Raw genomic sequence first — 16,210 nt, 5'->3', positions numbered from 1 at the left:
CAAAGCGTTGCCTGATTAGTGTCCTCGGGTCATTTTGTCTGTTCGACTTTAAGCATCTGCCTTGCCGGGTGATGGAAGTATCGGTGAAGAGGTCTGACTGTCAGGTTGACGAATTATAATGTTTGTTATGTTGACATTATCACACAGGATCACATCACAGCGAGTGTAGAAGAGGTTTTTCAAACTCCGATCGGCGTCAATTGCCTATGGAAAAATGACGACCTAATAAGAAAAATAGTATGTAGGAAATAAAGAACGGCCGTTTCCAAAAAGCTCTATACCCAAGTCTGGAATCCACCAAGCCTCAGAAGTCCCTGACTTCCTGCAGCGTCGATCGAGTCCTCCAAACTCCCAGGTTTGACACACCGAGAAGATCCTCATCAAAGAATCGCTGGACGAGTCGCTTATGCGCGGTTGTTGAGCTCCATGCGCTTCTTGAGACGGTAGGCAATGGCGCGCTTGCGGCCGGCGGCGGACTGGGTGAAGGCAGCAGAGCCACCGAAGGGGCCGGCACCAGCACCGTTGCGGACACGGACGACGCAGACGTTGGAGGCCATGCCGACCGTGCCGTCGCAGGTCATGCCAGCGGGCATCTGGACCTTGATGGGGAAGTCGGTGTTGGTGGCAAGGGACAGACCCTGGACGCCGAGGCCCGGGACGTCAGTGGTGACTTGAGCGCTCTGGAATGCCTCCTCCTTGGTGCCGCCGGAGGTGCCGTCGACATCGGCGGTCATAGGACCGGCGCCATCCTGGTTGATCTGGCGGAAGGTCATGGAAATGGTGCCATCATCGGCGGCGGTGGGCATGCCCTGGGAGGCACCCATGCCGGCAGTGGCGGCGACGCGGGCCTCGGGGGGACCGCTCTGCTTGTTGCCCTTGTTCTTGCCACCGCCACCGAAGAGGCCGGCGAGACCCTGGCGAGCGTAGAGCTCGGCGCGCTTCATGTTGGGGATGTTGTCCTCGACACCAGTGCCAGATGCGGCGCCGTTGTTCTTGGGGGCGGCAGCACCACCCATGAAGTTGTTGACCATCACGGAGGCGTCAACGGGGCCGTTGCCCTGAGTGCGGCCAAGAGGGCCAACCTCACCGGAGGCGATCTCGCGGTCACGGATGATGGCAGTGTCGGCCTGAGAGCCGCAGCCGTTGGAGGAGCAGTCACGGGGGGTTCCATCAGCGACTGAAAGGTGAGTGAGTTAGTTATTCATGTGTAGGTGTGTGGAAGAGCAAACCATGTTGCTCAGGAAAGTGGTAAAAGCTTACTGGTGAGACCGGGCATGGTGACGCCGTTGGCGCCCTCGACGGACATCAGCGTGCCGTGGGCAGAGACGGTAGCAGCCAGGGCGGCGACGAGGAGCGATTGGGAGCGCATTTTGAATGAGAGATTCGAGCTTGAGGGAACTAGGTTGAATCGGAGTTGGTTTTTAGAGATTAAGAGATCCTATTCGTGAAGAGCCACCGGGGCTGAGATAGGTAAGGAAAGTGGAAAGGGTGAAGAAGTGAAAGGCTTGCTTTGTTGATGCTGTGTGATGAGGTAGGAAAGAAGGTTAGACGTGATGGTGTGGACGGGACTGTTATATAGAAGGTCTCGACTGGACTTGCTTGGCATTCCATATCATAGTCAGGGGAGACGAATTTGACAAATTCCTTGGGTTGAGATGGGACGGATTTTGGGTGGGAGGTTCGGAATCAGATCGTTCCATGCTGGACCACCGTCGTAGCAAGCAAAGCAACGAAGCAGTGCGGTGCAGGTGGGCAAGCAAGCATGTAGACGACGAGGTTCCAGGGTCTGTTCTCAGCTGAACCTCACCTCCTTCTCCTCCTCCCATACACGCGCGCTCATACGTACACAGAGGTACATTAGCGGCAAGGAGAGACATAGACTCGCCCTTGCCGGCCTACCTTGCATCCCCGATCAGACCTTGCACCCTGCAACCCTTCGTCAGTGTCAGTGTGTTCCCAATGGCTAGGACCTTGAAGCCGTCAGTCGAAGTCAACCTCAAGCATGGCTCGGTATCGCGTCGGCTCAAGCAGCATAGGGAAACAAGAGGAGGGGCGTGAGTGGGCTGGCTGGGGGCGTGTGAACCTCGGATTCTGTCCTTTGATTGACTTCATAGCTGAACGCGAGGAAATTGGAATTGTGAAAACCCTTCACCGTGATTCAACCAGGTGAAGTTGGGACGACAAGACCACGGCGACGTCGGAGGCGGGTCACTGGACGGTAAGCGTGGACATGCGATACGAAGGAGGCTGGGGTTTAGAAGTTGAAGCATCACAAACGGATCGCCAAGAGGCAGCTCAGAGCAAATCGCATCTACGTTGCTGGAGTCGTCTTCCAGAAAGAGAGACGTGGAAGCATCCCGAGAATCCACCCGCCCACATACAGATCCTGGGGGTGCTGCTAGGCTTGGATGGGTTGGGGCTACTGCGCCTCGTTGCCCTTGGTAAGGTAGTTGCTGCGCGCGCGCGTGTTTGGTGGTGTACGGCGTGTTTAGGAGACGGAATGATTTGAGTGATGTACAGTTTGGATATGCGGCGAGGGGCTCGCGATGTGGAGGATGCGCGAGGATGTGTCGATGTGCTGCCGGGTTGCTAGCTCGACGCTCGAGGCTCAAGGGGGAGAGACATTGAGGGACGATGTGTGGGATCATTGGGATGTGAAGTTAGGTTCTCGGGTGCATGAAGCTTGGCGAATCTTTGCTCGCGAATCTGTTTCAGTGGAGGTCTTGGCGACGAATGGCCGTGCTGTGCCTTGAAGTTGATTTGAGTGACGATGTGAGAAGAACACAGCAACTCAGGGACTATGGAACTCTGCCAACTCAGGAACACGCGCGTAGCTTGTAGTCAGCAAGTCAGGTTTTAGGTGTAGGGGACGCACGAGAAGAGACAACCAGAGTTCCGATTGGTTCAAGAGTCAGAAACTTGATGCAGCCTTCTTACGGTAGCCAAGAAGTTTACGGTTTCGGTGATCGGACTGGCATGCTTGGGACCTAGGGAAGATCTGGAGTCGCCAGGCCAGAGGTGAAGGGGAGATCGTCTGTGGCCTACCGCTACGGAATGGAGTATCTACCGTGATGTTCACAGGGACTCTCGATGCGCAACCGTTGAGCTCCGTCCGCTAAGCCTTCGAGGACCCGTTTATTTCCCCTGGCTAAAAGTCTTGGTAGTAAGGATTTGTATCGCCTCAGCCCTGAAGCAGGCCTCAAGAGTCTCCAAGTCCAGGCTCGGAAACGCTGGTCCACGTTTGGGAGTCAGGAAGTGCGGCCGTTGCCCTGGCCGTGTGTACGGGGAGAAGTACTTCTCTTTGGTTACGGAAGACATGCCATGGTTGGCGGTGATTGTGGTTTTACGCTTGATTAGCTGGCGCCGGATGCATCTCAAGACTGGTAGCCCTCTCCACATCCGGGGTAAGTAGGTAGTTAGAGAGACACGGTCTCGGGGTGTTCGAATAAGCCTAAGATGAGATCTGCTGATGCCGCTGCAGCCTAGGACAGCGATTTTGGAGTGTTCGTGTTCCTCCGGCGGGCGATCACCCGCGATGTGCGTCCGCGATATGCACCCGAGTGGTGCGAATGGAAGGTTTGCCTGTCGGCACCATGGTACGACTATCTGTTTCTATGGATCAAGGAGGGGTATATGGTGAGCAGAAAACCTTGTGGTGATGAGGTTGCTGCGTGGTGACGAACAACGAGCGAAGCAATGCATGAGAGATCGACTCAAGATCCCGCCGTTGTAGCCTGCACTAACGCGAGGAGCAAACGGTAGAACGCGGCCTGCAGCAATGGAAGCTTTCTAGCGGGCTTGGAGGGCTGTATGTCAACCAGAAGTGATGTAGATACGCTCTCTGTCTGTGGCTCCCCTTTCTGATGGGTGGTGTGTTATGACAGACAACTCAGTGTGGTTGTCAGTGCTCCCCCTTCCCCATAACGATGAGTCTGACCTGAGGTGGCCGTGTGACCAAAGGAGAGCGGAAGAGCGTCCGAGTTACGTCAGGCCGTGCGAGGGATACAGTTGTTTCTTCAACGTGGTGGCTAGGAGCTAGTGTGACTCTGCGAGTAAGAACGTAAGACAAGCAGGATTCGCAAAGACACGGAGAAGCAGGCCCGGCCTGAGACTGACGCGAGCGTTTGTGTTCGGAGAATTACGGCGGTAAGAATACCTCGGAGACCATGTACGGAGTAGGGGGGCAGCAGATCTCATCACCTCAGCCAGGCGTGGGCGTGGCAGGGGTTGTAGGTGAATCAAGGATAGCAACGTACCGAGGCCCCCTGCTTGAAGCTTGAAACGGGAACCAAATTTAGAGGCAAAGCTTGGACTGTTTAAGCTCGTGGCATCCGAGGCAGCGGACAGCCAACTAACGCCCTCTCGAATCTTGATAGGCTCTCCAAGAGTCCTGCACATGGATGTACGTGTAATTATCTACATACTTGCATACTTAGGTAAGGTAGCAGAAGCATGTTGATGCAAGTGTGTACGGAGTACATGGAAGTGTAGGTGTAAGTGTGTGCACAACGTACACGTTTCCTCCGCGTCATCAAACAAATATGCTTAATTGTGCATGGCAGTAGTCTTGTCTCTGCTTGGGCCAGTCCTACTTTACCTAACCAAGTTGGTTGATTGCTTTCTTTCTGACCTTCGTTTTCGGCTTCCTTGCCGTGCCTGTGCTTGTTCCTGGTGGCTCTCTTATTCCCCGACCATACTCCATCATCCACGACTAATGCAGGCACAATGCTAAACCAATCTGTCATCCCGCAACTTTAACATAACCCGCCCTTGGCGCATCTCGTCTTCAGTCAGTTCAGCCTATTGACTTTTTCTCACAACTATACACGGGCTACTTCATGCCCTATGCTACCTTGCCATGGAACAATTGCTTGAACTTCTTTCCAAATCAATACGGTGCAACTGCCCGTTATAGTATCTCGCTTTCGTCCCTTTAGCCCCTAGCCCCTCGGGATGGTTCGCTCCCATCCTCATTCTGTCTTGACCTTTCTCTGCCAAGACGGTTCTAGATTCAGCGCCACCTCTCCTTCGGCACAGCCATGGCGACATGGCCCAAATGGTAGACAGCCCGCCACTTGACCCTCGTCACCCGTAGATGGGCTAGCCCTGCTCCCGGTGGCTGACATGACATGTGGCTCCCGTCCGCTCTGACATGCCACCAGCAGGCGCAACACGTCTCTCAGACCTCTTCTGTGACAACCTTGGTACACCTGGGCAGACGCTGCCGGTCAACGGCAAAATCAAACTTGGGATAGCTGTTTGGGCCACTCGCCCTCCGCGACCTCTAGCGCGCTTCTCACGTCCGCGACGGCAAGGTCACACACCTGCGATCTCCAGCCCTGTCGCTCACCGAGCTAGCGAGAAATCCGCAACGTTTGTAGGCCGGCATTGATGTTTCCCCGACCAACTGAACATCGGTCCGCGGCGATCGATCTCATCATTCAGATTCCTCTTCACCTTGCCTCAGCGCGGATCACGATGCCTCCGTTTCCTGCCGTCTCTTCGAGGGGCTAACCGGTTTCCATTCCTACGCCCCTTTATTTCCTGAATGGTAAGTAAATAGGTTTTCGCTGCTCGCCGATGGAAAGATCCTTGACGCACCCTGGCTTCTTGATCATTCCGGAGTCCCTTCTCAAAACTCAGGCTCTTGGGGCCTTGGGCAGAACGAACTATCGAACCAAAGCCAGTCGTTGACTGATTCCAGGCACAGTTGCCAGGTTGGCCCGGGTTTGCCTTCAGGCAACTCTACAAGGACTGTGCAAAATCCGACGAAATGATTTCAATTCCTATGGTTCTGCCAAATAACCTACGCGGAGGTCCCTGGTCAGTACAACCCATCTCCCCTTTAACCCTATTCGCCCCAAACGCTCCCTTGTCTGACATTCGTCCCTTTGTCTAGCATCGCTCCCTTTCTTTGGCGAGCTTCGACGAATGCGAGCGTCGAGAAGACGAGATGGCCTAGCTGTTGACCAACTCCTTGCCATCTCATTACCGCATCATCCTTACACTCCGGCTTACTGGTAAAAACGTTAACAACGAGCAAATTGAATTGATGTTCTGCTCATCACTGTGTTCTCCAACATACCTTAAGGTGCTGATTTCAGCTTCCTGCACGTCCGTTCCAACCTGCATTACCGATATCCTGTCATCATTCGCTGGCGGCGGTATCTTGACCAAACAGATGGCATCTGTGCCCACATTTGGCTTCAGACCGAACGTCAAACGCGTCGTATGATCCCAGAGAAAGCGACACCGAGTTTGAGGGTCGTGGAGTAAAACTGAGCCGGGCTCATGATATCAACAGTGAACGGGCAAGTTGACTACTGCGCCTGGTTATGCTTAATCACCTCATACACAGAGACTCCGGAGCTGAATGGGTCTGACAGCAATTTGTCAATTTGCGGTGCCATCTCAGAGAGCAGTTCAGATGATTTGGGCAATGAAGAAAGCTCGTGCAACGTTCGTCCACAGCAGCCATTTCCCGGGTAAGCTCGCTTGCGGTATGAGTCTCTTGCTGTCTCGCGGCTTCTGAGACGACGACTGATGGTGATAACCTGGTTGCCGCTTCTATTTCTGGCCTCGCAACCCAATCAAGCGTCAGGCTGTCTCTGATTGGAACTCTTTGATGGCCTCATAGGCCCATCAGTCTCCGTGCTTAGAAGTGCTCGTTTTGCCCCCTATTCACTCCTCTCCATCTGGACTTCATTTCATCCTCAACTGTCGCTCGAACCAATGCTACGCTGATATGAGATTGCTTGAGACCGTCTGTCATAGTATTCAAATTTCTTACTGCTAACTTGTCAGACTTCATCTTTTGTGATGTAACTGCGATGCATGCCATGGACTCGCAGGAGACGTTGGGAGTCACGGATGTAGCTCTTGGCTCCCCTGTCACCTTTCACTTGTCGAACGAATACGAGTACGTTAAAAAAGAAATTGCAAGAGAGGTACCAAAGCTCGTGTCGAGTACTGGTTGTCAGAGTGAGTATCCAATGTATAGTACCGTCACGTCGGATACCTTACAATCCTCTCAATCACGGTGTCTCCATCCCACCATCACTTCATACAAAGTGCTTTCATGGTGGCAGCCTTCGGAGGTGTCGGTCACGTTCTCGACGCTAGTTGGTCCTTCCTTTACAGCTTCTAGGCGAACGGACACAAACTTCGAAAAATCAAATTGGTGAAACGAACCCCTATAGTTTCAACCTTCCCCACTTGCGGAGGAGCGTATACAAATCCCCAGGCGGTTCTCCGGTTTCGACTTTCATCCTGTTCAACTTCGGGACGATTGTCCAGTGAGCTGGAATACCGAAACCGGACCGGCTGAAGGAGCCGAGGCCGCTGTGCGCCCGTTGCCAAGACTGCTGCTGTGGCGTTGAATCTGATTTCATGAGAGTCTGGTCTGGTGAAGAGGGGCATAGTACTTCATTTGTGAAATGCCGGTATGTAAGGTGCAGGTATCAGAGTTAGCCGTTCAAGGGAAATTTGACATTGCCGTTAGACTCGAGCCAATTGTTATTCGCTTCAAGACAGCTGCTTGATTGTCGTTGATCGGTTTCTGTGACACTATAGGTCTTTGAGACCAATGGTATCGGCGAATTATAGGTTGACGTTGCTTTCCATCTCTACTTCTCGTGCGGAATCTCATGACTCCTCGCCAATACCCTTGAAAGCGTTCTGGGCAGCTTGCTTGGTGCATCAATGATGTTCCAGCCGGCGCAGACTTGAGCTGCCCACATTCTACCGTCCTAGCTTGACAAACATCCAGGTGGCAAACTAAATATTGCAGCAAACTTTTGACCAGCTTTTCGTTGAGTTAACTGATAAGGTAGACTCATTTTATAAGTAGATATCGAATCAAATGGCCATCCAAAATAAGAGATTAATCTGATACATCATACTTATAAGATGACTAGCAGCGCATATTTGGTTTTGTGCTCAATCCTCCGATGAATGCTCAGAATCGATGCCACCTAAAAAGTCACACATTATCGCCATTATCTTCTTTCTGAACGTAGTTACGATTGTAGTCAGCTTTTGTCTGGCTCCTATTCAGGGCCAAGTAGCCAAGGTTGATTGCTAGTCTTCGGATTGAGCTTTCAGCATCGTAGGCGTGCACGTGTGGAATTCTCGGCAAATATCTTTAGACTCGACCCTTAATATCATCCAGGGCTCAAGGTATCATGTTTAAGGACGAGTAAGATGCTGATTACTAAGGGTTCTTTGCACTTGATCTGAAATACTGGCAGACTCCTCAAATATCCACATGATATCAATGGATTTGACGACGAAGCCTGTGCCTGGTGATCTTTGGCGTTCGAATTGAGGTACCTTTCCACGCAGTTTTAGTTCTGGACGAATTCGAAGTCACCGCAACTTTCAAATGCTTCTTGATGACTAACAACAAGGATTTAGCATGCTGTCATGCGTTGCTAGACAGAATGAGATCGCGTGCTCGTATGGCCTCTCACGACTGATTTGATGCTCCAGAACCTGGTTTCTCTTAATAACGCGACGGCGGATTGTGCGTTGTGCATTACGAAATCCATTAATATTCATTCCAAGTCAAAGCTAATCATCTGTTTTCATTGGAGGGAACCAAACACGATTACGTTTCTTCGGAGTGAAGTTGAAGTATATGCTGTTTGTGTGACCACACTCAAAGGAGGGGGGCGCAAGGATCAAAGTGTGCAACTCGACTGAAGTCATCGAGCTGGATCAAAAATGTATTGATTTTATTCGGAGTGAGCTCGGCTTGGATTACGTTTATAAAGCTGGTTATGTCAAATGGAAACCGCAAGAGTAGAGGTTAGGTAATGGAAATCCGCGTTCTCGCTTGGCATGCCTCTTGGCCACTCTAACTTGGTGAACGATGCTACGATTCTCCAGATGATTAGATGACGAGAGGCATCTTAACTCCTGGGGAACCACTGGTTGTTGGATTTAAAGGGTTCTATGGATCACACAAGAGATTCTTAGTTTCCTCATGACGTCTAACTCCATCACAGGTCCGCAGCCACGATCTAACTGTCTGTCCCCGACCATACGACATCTAAGTCAACAACATCGCCTTAAGAAGAGACTCGAACCTCTCACCAAAGCATGCTGTTACTGTTCTCCAGGCTCAACCAGAATGTACGCGTATGTCCAACCAGCCAGTCCTTGGCTCTCGGAACACATCAAGTCCTACATCCAAACGCACGCGCCGGATGCCAAGTTCATCGACAACTTCGATAATTTCCCGACCAACTCCAAGACAGTCTTTCAGTTTTGTGATGGTTGGGCCTTGAATCGGAACTTTAAACTCTTGAACTCAGCGACCACGAGCCTGATCAACGCCTACCCGAACAGCGACGCTTTGGCTCGGAAAGACTATCTTGCCAGAGTCGTGGAGTTGTGGATAGCTAAGAGACCAGAAAGCATCCTCAAAAGTCATGTGCCCGCTACAGTCCGTCTATCGTTAGACTATGCCGAGTATGTCGAGGAGTCTTTGACTGCTGCAGACGACCTTTCGCTCCTGTATTCACTCGAGGCAAATGAGAGCAAGCCCCCATCAGAACGCGACTGGTGGATTATGAAGCCGGCAATGGTCGACTGTGGTGCTGGCATCAGACTGTTTAGCACAGTAGATGAGCTTGCCGATCATCTCGAGCTTGCAGAGTACGAGGTTGAAGAAGAGGACGAGAGCATCCTGGTATGCAAGAGTCAACAACCTCTCCCAGATACGACCCCATGTTCAGAAAAGGGCGACCCGGACTTCTCGCCAACACTATCTACACCTGGTCTAGACTCTCTTGATGTACTAGTTACTGCCACAGGCGCCTTGTCGCTAAAGCAAAACTTGGAAGCGATCCAAAGAAGCCCAAAGCCCCAGTATCTTTTCAAGGAAGGCGGTCGTATTCCGTCAGCCCAGATGCGCGAGTTCGTCGCTCAGCAATATGTTGTCTCTATTCCGCCGATAGAGAAAAGAAAGTGGCACGCTCGAGCCTACGTTCTCTCCGTAGGCCGTCTCAAGGTCTATGTCTTCAAGGAACTGCTTGCACTTCTTGCCGGAGAAGATTACGAACCGCCCTGGTTGTACCCAAGCCTCAAATCCTCTCTTACCAACACAGCCCTTCAAGACGAAGATATTTTTGTCAATCGAGAGTCAATGAGAGACTTTTGGGATGTTCCAGATGATTTACTGCCCGGTGACTGGAAGGCGCACGTCTTTGAGCAGATCTGCGCCGTTTCCGCGGAGCTGTTCCGAGCCGCTGTACACACAATGGCGGACAAGTTCACGACAGTGGACAAATGCTTCGAACTGTTCGCGGTGGACTTTCTCATAGACTCAAGCGGAACCGCGTGGCTGCTTGAAGTCAATGAAACCCCGGCATTCTACAATGTTGGAATTGCAGGACCTTTGGCACTGCGCTTGATGGAGTCTGTCATCTGTGTGACTATGGAACATATGGGAATGGCTCAGCCTAAAGGTCACAATCACACTTCTGCGAAAGAGGGGCTGATTCAAGTATTGGACGAGACTGATAAGCTTGCCAAGAGCAACATCACGGAAATTCTGCCCGAAAGCTGATGGCAATCCAATCGATTACAAGACCAGATAAGGGATTCTAAAATCCACACTGAAATATGCTTAGACTCATTGAATTCAAACATTCTTTATCGCTTTCTTTGAATATGATATTTAACCTGGTCATTGGGAATTGGTTTTGGCAAATGTTGCCATGTCTGATGCTTGCATTGAATCAGTTTCGTCGGTAAGGGCAACTGGGGTTAGTTGGAAGGCCGCTCTCACATGGAGAAATATTCTAGAAGAACTACCCCGCTTCGGCTTTCTCATCCTTAATTCTGCATCCCCTGCCTGTGTCAAGATGAGCATTCCATTTCGCGAAACCTAAGTCGTGATCCAAACTAGGAGATTCAGATTCCAAGTGCCAGGCGATTGCTTTGAGGAGCCATGCTACGCACAAAGATTACTTCTTTTAGTCTCTATTATGAGTCCCTTAGTATAAGAAAGATGATCTTAAGGTACGCTTGGAGTGGACCTGTCTCGAGATTGTGGCAGGAGTCAAGTTCACCCTTACGTGCTAGGGGCCGCCTGTCAAGTTTGAGACAACCGCGAAACCGGCCTGTCATCCCATTTGTGACAACACATGAGCTTCACGCCCTGGTTCACGCAATGCATATAAAGGCTTCAGGTAGAGCAGAAAAGTAAATATTTAGCTTTTGAAATGAGCATCTCATTTCCAAAGTTCAGACTTCGCTCGAGTTCAATCGATTAACCTTCCGGCTGGCCCAATCCTCTTTCCTAACACTGAACCCTCGAAATCTACCGTTACATTTCAACACGCATTTTAAAACATCGAATCATGAAGCTCTCCTCTATTTCCTCAGTGACCCTAATCGCTTTTTTCGGCCTTGCTGCGGCCTCGCCTCAGCGCGGCGGTAGCCGACAGCAGCAAGCCGCGGATAGGAAGGCTCTTCAAGATCTTGCCGGGACTGATGTTGACCCTAATCTTGAAAACGGCACTACGCTTCTTTCAAGTGGACAAGGGGAATGCATTGCCGTCTCCGGGAAAGCTGTCTGTTCTGATAACACAGGGGCTACATTGTGAGTTGACAAAGGATGTGGTATTCTGTGGATGTGTTTACTAACAGCTATGGCAGTAATCCTAATTAAGGGCACATTGTATAAAGATCGAAAAGAAGCTAGAGTTGGGCAATAACCTATTGGAAATACATTCAGCTTTCTTCACGATGATATTCAAATCATCTTGCTGCCGATTGTGGCCTGCGTCATCCCAACAAGGCACAAGATGCCTGGAGGCGCGGATAGGGCTAGAGAGGGAATCTGTGAATGCCGTTGAAACAAAATCTGCCTACATTTGGGATCTTTCGCTTCGTTTAGTCGAGTTAAAGAATTATAAGTTTGCTTGGGTTGAACTTTTGCTAATTTGCCGACGATTATTGTCTGAACATGTCTCTGTGCTTCGACTCTCCCATCCCTTCACTCCAACATCGGGAAAGTGAGCTATCTAGATGATGCAGAAAGTAAGCTGCATTGTATCAAACCCGAGAAGCTCTTTCCACTGCTTGAATTGACTCGATCGCAGCCGAAGTTCACCAGTAAAATTAGAGACTGGGCATGAAGACGGGAGTAGAAAAGCTATGTACTTGACGAGGGAACCCTATTGTGTGTAGCATCGATATACTGGGTGGGTTTGTTTTTTGGTTGGTTAACCGTTGGTAATGTGTCTAAACTTTAGTGATACGGATACTCGGAGAATAGGTAGGCAGTAACGCCATGTTGTACGCACAGACACCCGCGCTCTAATTGATGATCGATAAGGTAAAGTATAGAGATGTCTTTGATAAATCTCAACGAGTCTGCTACTGACTCTGAAATGTTTGCAAAGCCCAGTCTCTGCGAGCCTGGAGCGAGCATCTTCGTAAAAGAAAAGAAACAGTCCGCTCACCTTGAAGCTGGGACAATGTAATTACACCGCGCATGAGTTGGTGTAAGGCGAGTCGAGGTGGACTAAGGTGAGGACAGATAGGCCAGGCGGAGCCTTGACGTGCCACTGATAGCGCAGGCAGTCAACCGCTAACCGAGATTCTGGGGACCCCTGGCGCGCTAAAGCGTTGCTGGGCTGGGCTGATCCCTCCACCGCCGTTTCCTCCCCACCATCAACACAACAAATGCGCTGCCTGCATTTGGAACCGATTCAATGCGACACGCGCCTGCGTAGATGACATCCCCCCTATACTCCATCCGAAGGGAGACGCAAGACAAGAGTCAACTTTGATTCTTCGAGGCCGCTTCTTGAAAGCAAAATGTCGTCATGGCGACTCTGCCACCCAATTCTCTGCTTGCACGGTCACGCCAACCGCGATCGGGCCCGTCGACCAAGACCCTGAGCGCACCCCTCAACGCCTCGATATCTACGAGTACCGCGCCTACCACCAATGCCTCCCTCTTTTTGACCAACCTTCGCTTGTTGGACTTTACCTCGTTCCCAGACTGGCCAGACTTCGATGCGCAGACTTTCTCTGTGCAGAAAAAGCGCATCCACTGCGTAGAATGGACTCTCTACCAGCTCTTTGTGCTCTGGGACCCGGAAGAGGCGCGGAATGTATGTGCAAATAGCGTGTGTCCTGGACTCTGCTAATCTTTGGTGGTTTGCAGAAGCTTCAACCCTTCTTTCCGCCCAGAGACCATGTTCAATCCATGAACCTACGAGCTGCCCTCCTGCGAAGCCTCGACCAGGCCAAGAAGAATGGAGTCCTCGGACGAGACGCCGTGGTTCGCAAGACCATGCTAGATGAATGCAAAGGGGAGAGATTGGAAGAAGTTCTTGCCGTATTCTCGTCCGCTGTTTTGAAAAAGATGGTGGCCGAAGTGACAGAAACCGAGCACGAGTATCCAGCCATCGCCCAGCAAGTTGCGTTAGAAAATCGGGGTTACAGTGCCGAACGGACGGAGCTTGTGACTCTTGCGCTTGCTCACAGAGCCTCCATTACCAATGCTATGCGGAAGAAAAATGAGGCCAGGAAAAAATATCGCGACCTTGCTGAAGTGTTGAGCCAGAAGGAGAAAGGCATTGCACGGAGGAAGGAGGAAATCAAATCCGCTCGAGAAATAACAAGCGCGCGAGACCTACCAGACAATCTCAGGTCGGATACTTGGAGGACGGTGCGAACGAACTGGGCTGGGAATGAGAAATGGATGGAGACTCTTCTCTACGGTGACTCCAACGCCCGCAAGGATGGCCTGTTGTCGGCCCCCTTTGACAGAATCTGGCGGCGCTTGGAGTCTGGCCGACTTACCGAGTTGGAGACGCACGATACAGGGCTTTTGGAGCAATTGGACGACCGTGTCAGGACGCAGAGGGAGAGACTCGCGAGATGGCAGGAATTCCGAGCCGGCATGTTCGGCGAACGACGCAAAGCCAGTACGTCCAAGATGTCACAGCCAACGAGAGCAAAACGTGGTATCGACCTCGAATTCGACTCCCATGAGAGCTTGCATCTGGGAAAGACGAGCCCGAAAAGGCAGCTTGCAAAGAAGAGCACTTCATTGTCAAGGAATTACTCCAATCTTTTGGATGACTGTCTGGCAGAATTGGCTGAAGTAGGCTCTCTGCCTGTGGTTAAGCTCACCGAGACATTGGGCCCACGGACTCGCCAACATGAGAAGCCAGATGGGATTCTGGCTACGAGAGAAAGCCTCGGAGACGAGACCATCTCAGAACTCAGCGAATTAGAGGACGATTTGCATGGAACAAACAATCTACCCCGGCGTCCGTCGCTGCAGGAACCCCATCTCAGACGTCTCGAACGTCCCGCCATCAGCATTTCTTCCCGCACCAGCAGTTCTGACCTGCCAGCCCCGCTACCTAGCCCATTGCTACTACCGCCAGAGTCGCAAGATGAACTGGCTATCCCTCCGCCGACCCCCCCTTTACCGGACGAAGACGACATTACGGAGGCGATCCCTAACCGCATTGCAACTCCGCCCCTGGAAGAACAAGGCGAGGCGGAGGTTCCGTTTGAAAGGGAAGACAGCTCACCCGAGCCACCCAAATCACCAACACAAGAGCTGGCAGACCAGATCTTGAAGGACATAGACGTTGCATCCCCCTCACCTGTCAAGCGCTCCAAACCACGTCATACCCTGTCCCTCGCAGAGCGGACGCGGTTGTCAATGGCTCGATCCTCGCGTAACGTCAGATACGACCCAGACGACGAGGATGACACCCTGACCCTGAGACCATCCTTTGCCAGTGCTAATCGCCGGACTGGGGAAGTTACGATTCGCGTGACTGATGAGGACGACCTGGTGGCTCGCACACGCAAGAGCATGGTTGGGTTTGAGGCCGTCCACCAAAAAGCACAACTGGACAGACAAAAATCGCTGAAGAAGTCACGGCCTCGAGCCCGAACCGAGAGCCAGATCCCCGTCGTTGAGGAGGAGACGATGGAGCTGGACCCCGATGCATCGATACTTGCCGAGGAGTTGATGGCCGTTGAAGACATGGAAGCTGTATTCCGTAGCCGGCCGAGGATCAAGACGAGCCCGGCCCCCTCGCCGTCCAGGAAACCACTTGAGAAATCTCTGTAGACACCTATACACACTCTGCGCCCTCGAAATACAGAGTTCAAGCCGCTAATAACACCCCAAGTAACGCATTGGGACAACAAAATCTTTGTGATTTCTACATATTGTACATCTTGTAAACACCATGTGCTACATCTTCTCCAGGGATATTGTCACATGCTGAGGGTCGCTCCTACCAGCCTTGATTCTTGAGCTCCATGACTCTCGCCACTGTTGCCTTGAACCCTTCCTTGAAACGAGCCCTCCATCTCTCGCTCTTCTGTCTCTTACGCTTCTTTCCTGGGCGCTCATGGAACTTCTGTAATTGGAATTGTCTCTTGATCTTGTTCTTCCTGCAGTTGAAGTCTAGAAGCTTCAGCGCCTTGGCCAAATCCGTCTTGCTGGTAAGGTGTACGGTACGACCAGTCTGTGGACGTGTGCGCAGGTCGGGCTCTTGCTTGCTAGTGGGGTAATGCTTCTTGAGGAATTCATCCGATTCCATGGCGATAATTTTGGAAATATCAAATGTGTCAGAAGTGGCGTCGTATGCGTAGGGACTATCGGACTTCTCCTGAGAAGGGGCAGCCGCGTCTATGGCCGGCGGCGGAGGCGGCGGTTGGGCGTAGTTCGTCGGGGAGGGCTTGGAGAACAGGCCTTCAAGGTTTGACCGTGAACCGGAGCGAGGAGGGGCCGAGAGGATTGAAGAGGTCGCAAAGGCACGCGGGTGAGCCCATAATGGCTGTCGGAACGCTTGTGATGCATGCAGAGAGGGACTGCGAATGGTGCAGGTGGTGAGCAGTCTTTTGCTCAGCAACCCGATTTCCGACGCCCTAGAAGACATTGGTTAGTCAAGAATCAACAGTAATACGAGGAGAGATGCTCACATTGCGATTGAGTGTCGCCGAGGCCAGGCGAGCACAATGCAAAGGGATCCGATTTGGCGCAGCTTTGGCGATTGACCTTACAATATTTCCTTCCAAAGCCCAGACCTGACGAATCGCGAATTCAATCGATTGGGAGCTTATTCGGCGAAGGGTATCTCCGAGATGCCGAGGGACCCACTATTGAGTATCGACCAATCAAAGAGCTGTCGCGTTACAAGGCCAATTCGCG

The 16,210-nt window shown here is 51.7% G+C and overlaps 5 protein-coding genes across 5 annotated transcripts; 3 read left to right on the top strand and 2 right to left on the bottom strand.

Annotated features, from left to right (window-relative positions):
* Positions 1-404: 404 nt before the first annotated feature.
* CABS01_09729 (cell surface protein) lies at positions 405-1,369 on the bottom strand (the record flags this gene model as incomplete). Its single annotated transcript, XM_060543086.1, has 2 exons — positions 405-1,177; positions 1,261-1,369. The coding sequence occupies 2 exons, from the start codon at positions 1,367-1,369 to the stop codon at positions 405-407; spliced, it is 882 nt and encodes a 293-aa protein (XP_060399784.1).
* Positions 1,370-9,133: 7,764 nt separating this feature from the next.
* Positions 9,134-10,573, top strand: CABS01_09728 (TTL domain-containing protein; the record flags this gene model as incomplete). Its single annotated transcript, XM_060543085.1, has 1 exon — positions 9,134-10,573. One exon carries the CDS (start codon positions 9,134-9,136, stop codon positions 10,571-10,573), a length of 1,440 nt encoding a protein of 479 aa, XP_060399783.1.
* A 796-nt stretch (positions 10,574-11,369) lies between these two features.
* On the top strand, positions 11,370-11,680 carry CABS01_09727 (uncharacterized protein; the record flags this gene model as incomplete). The annotated part of the gene is made up of 2 exons (XM_060543084.1): positions 11,370-11,611; positions 11,668-11,680. 2 exons carry the CDS (start codon positions 11,370-11,372, stop codon positions 11,678-11,680), a joined length of 255 nt encoding a protein of 84 aa, XP_060399782.1.
* Positions 11,681-12,842: 1,162 nt separating this feature from the next.
* CABS01_09726 (uncharacterized protein) lies at positions 12,843-15,121 on the top strand (the record flags this gene model as incomplete). Its single annotated transcript, XM_060543083.1, has 2 exons — positions 12,843-13,133; positions 13,187-15,121. The coding sequence occupies 2 exons, from the start codon at positions 12,843-12,845 to the stop codon at positions 15,119-15,121; spliced, it is 2,226 nt and encodes a 741-aa protein (XP_060399781.1).
* Positions 15,122-15,290: 169 nt separating this feature from the next.
* Positions 15,291-15,938, bottom strand: CABS01_09725 (uncharacterized protein; the record flags this gene model as incomplete). Its single annotated transcript, XM_060543082.1, has 1 exon — positions 15,291-15,938. The coding sequence occupies one exon, from the start codon at positions 15,936-15,938 to the stop codon at positions 15,291-15,293; it is 648 nt and encodes a 215-aa protein (XP_060399780.1).
* Between the last annotated feature and the right edge of the window lie 272 nt (positions 15,939-16,210).

Source organism: Colletotrichum abscissum (genome assembly GCF_030869225.1).
Source record: "Colletotrichum abscissum strain IMI 504890 chromosome Unknown Scaffold_24.1, whole genome shotgun sequence".
In the NCBI taxonomy this organism is placed as follows: domain Eukaryota; kingdom Fungi; phylum Ascomycota; class Sordariomycetes; order Glomerellales; family Glomerellaceae; genus Colletotrichum; species Colletotrichum abscissum.
This window is presented reverse-complemented; position numbering and strand designations above follow the sequence as displayed.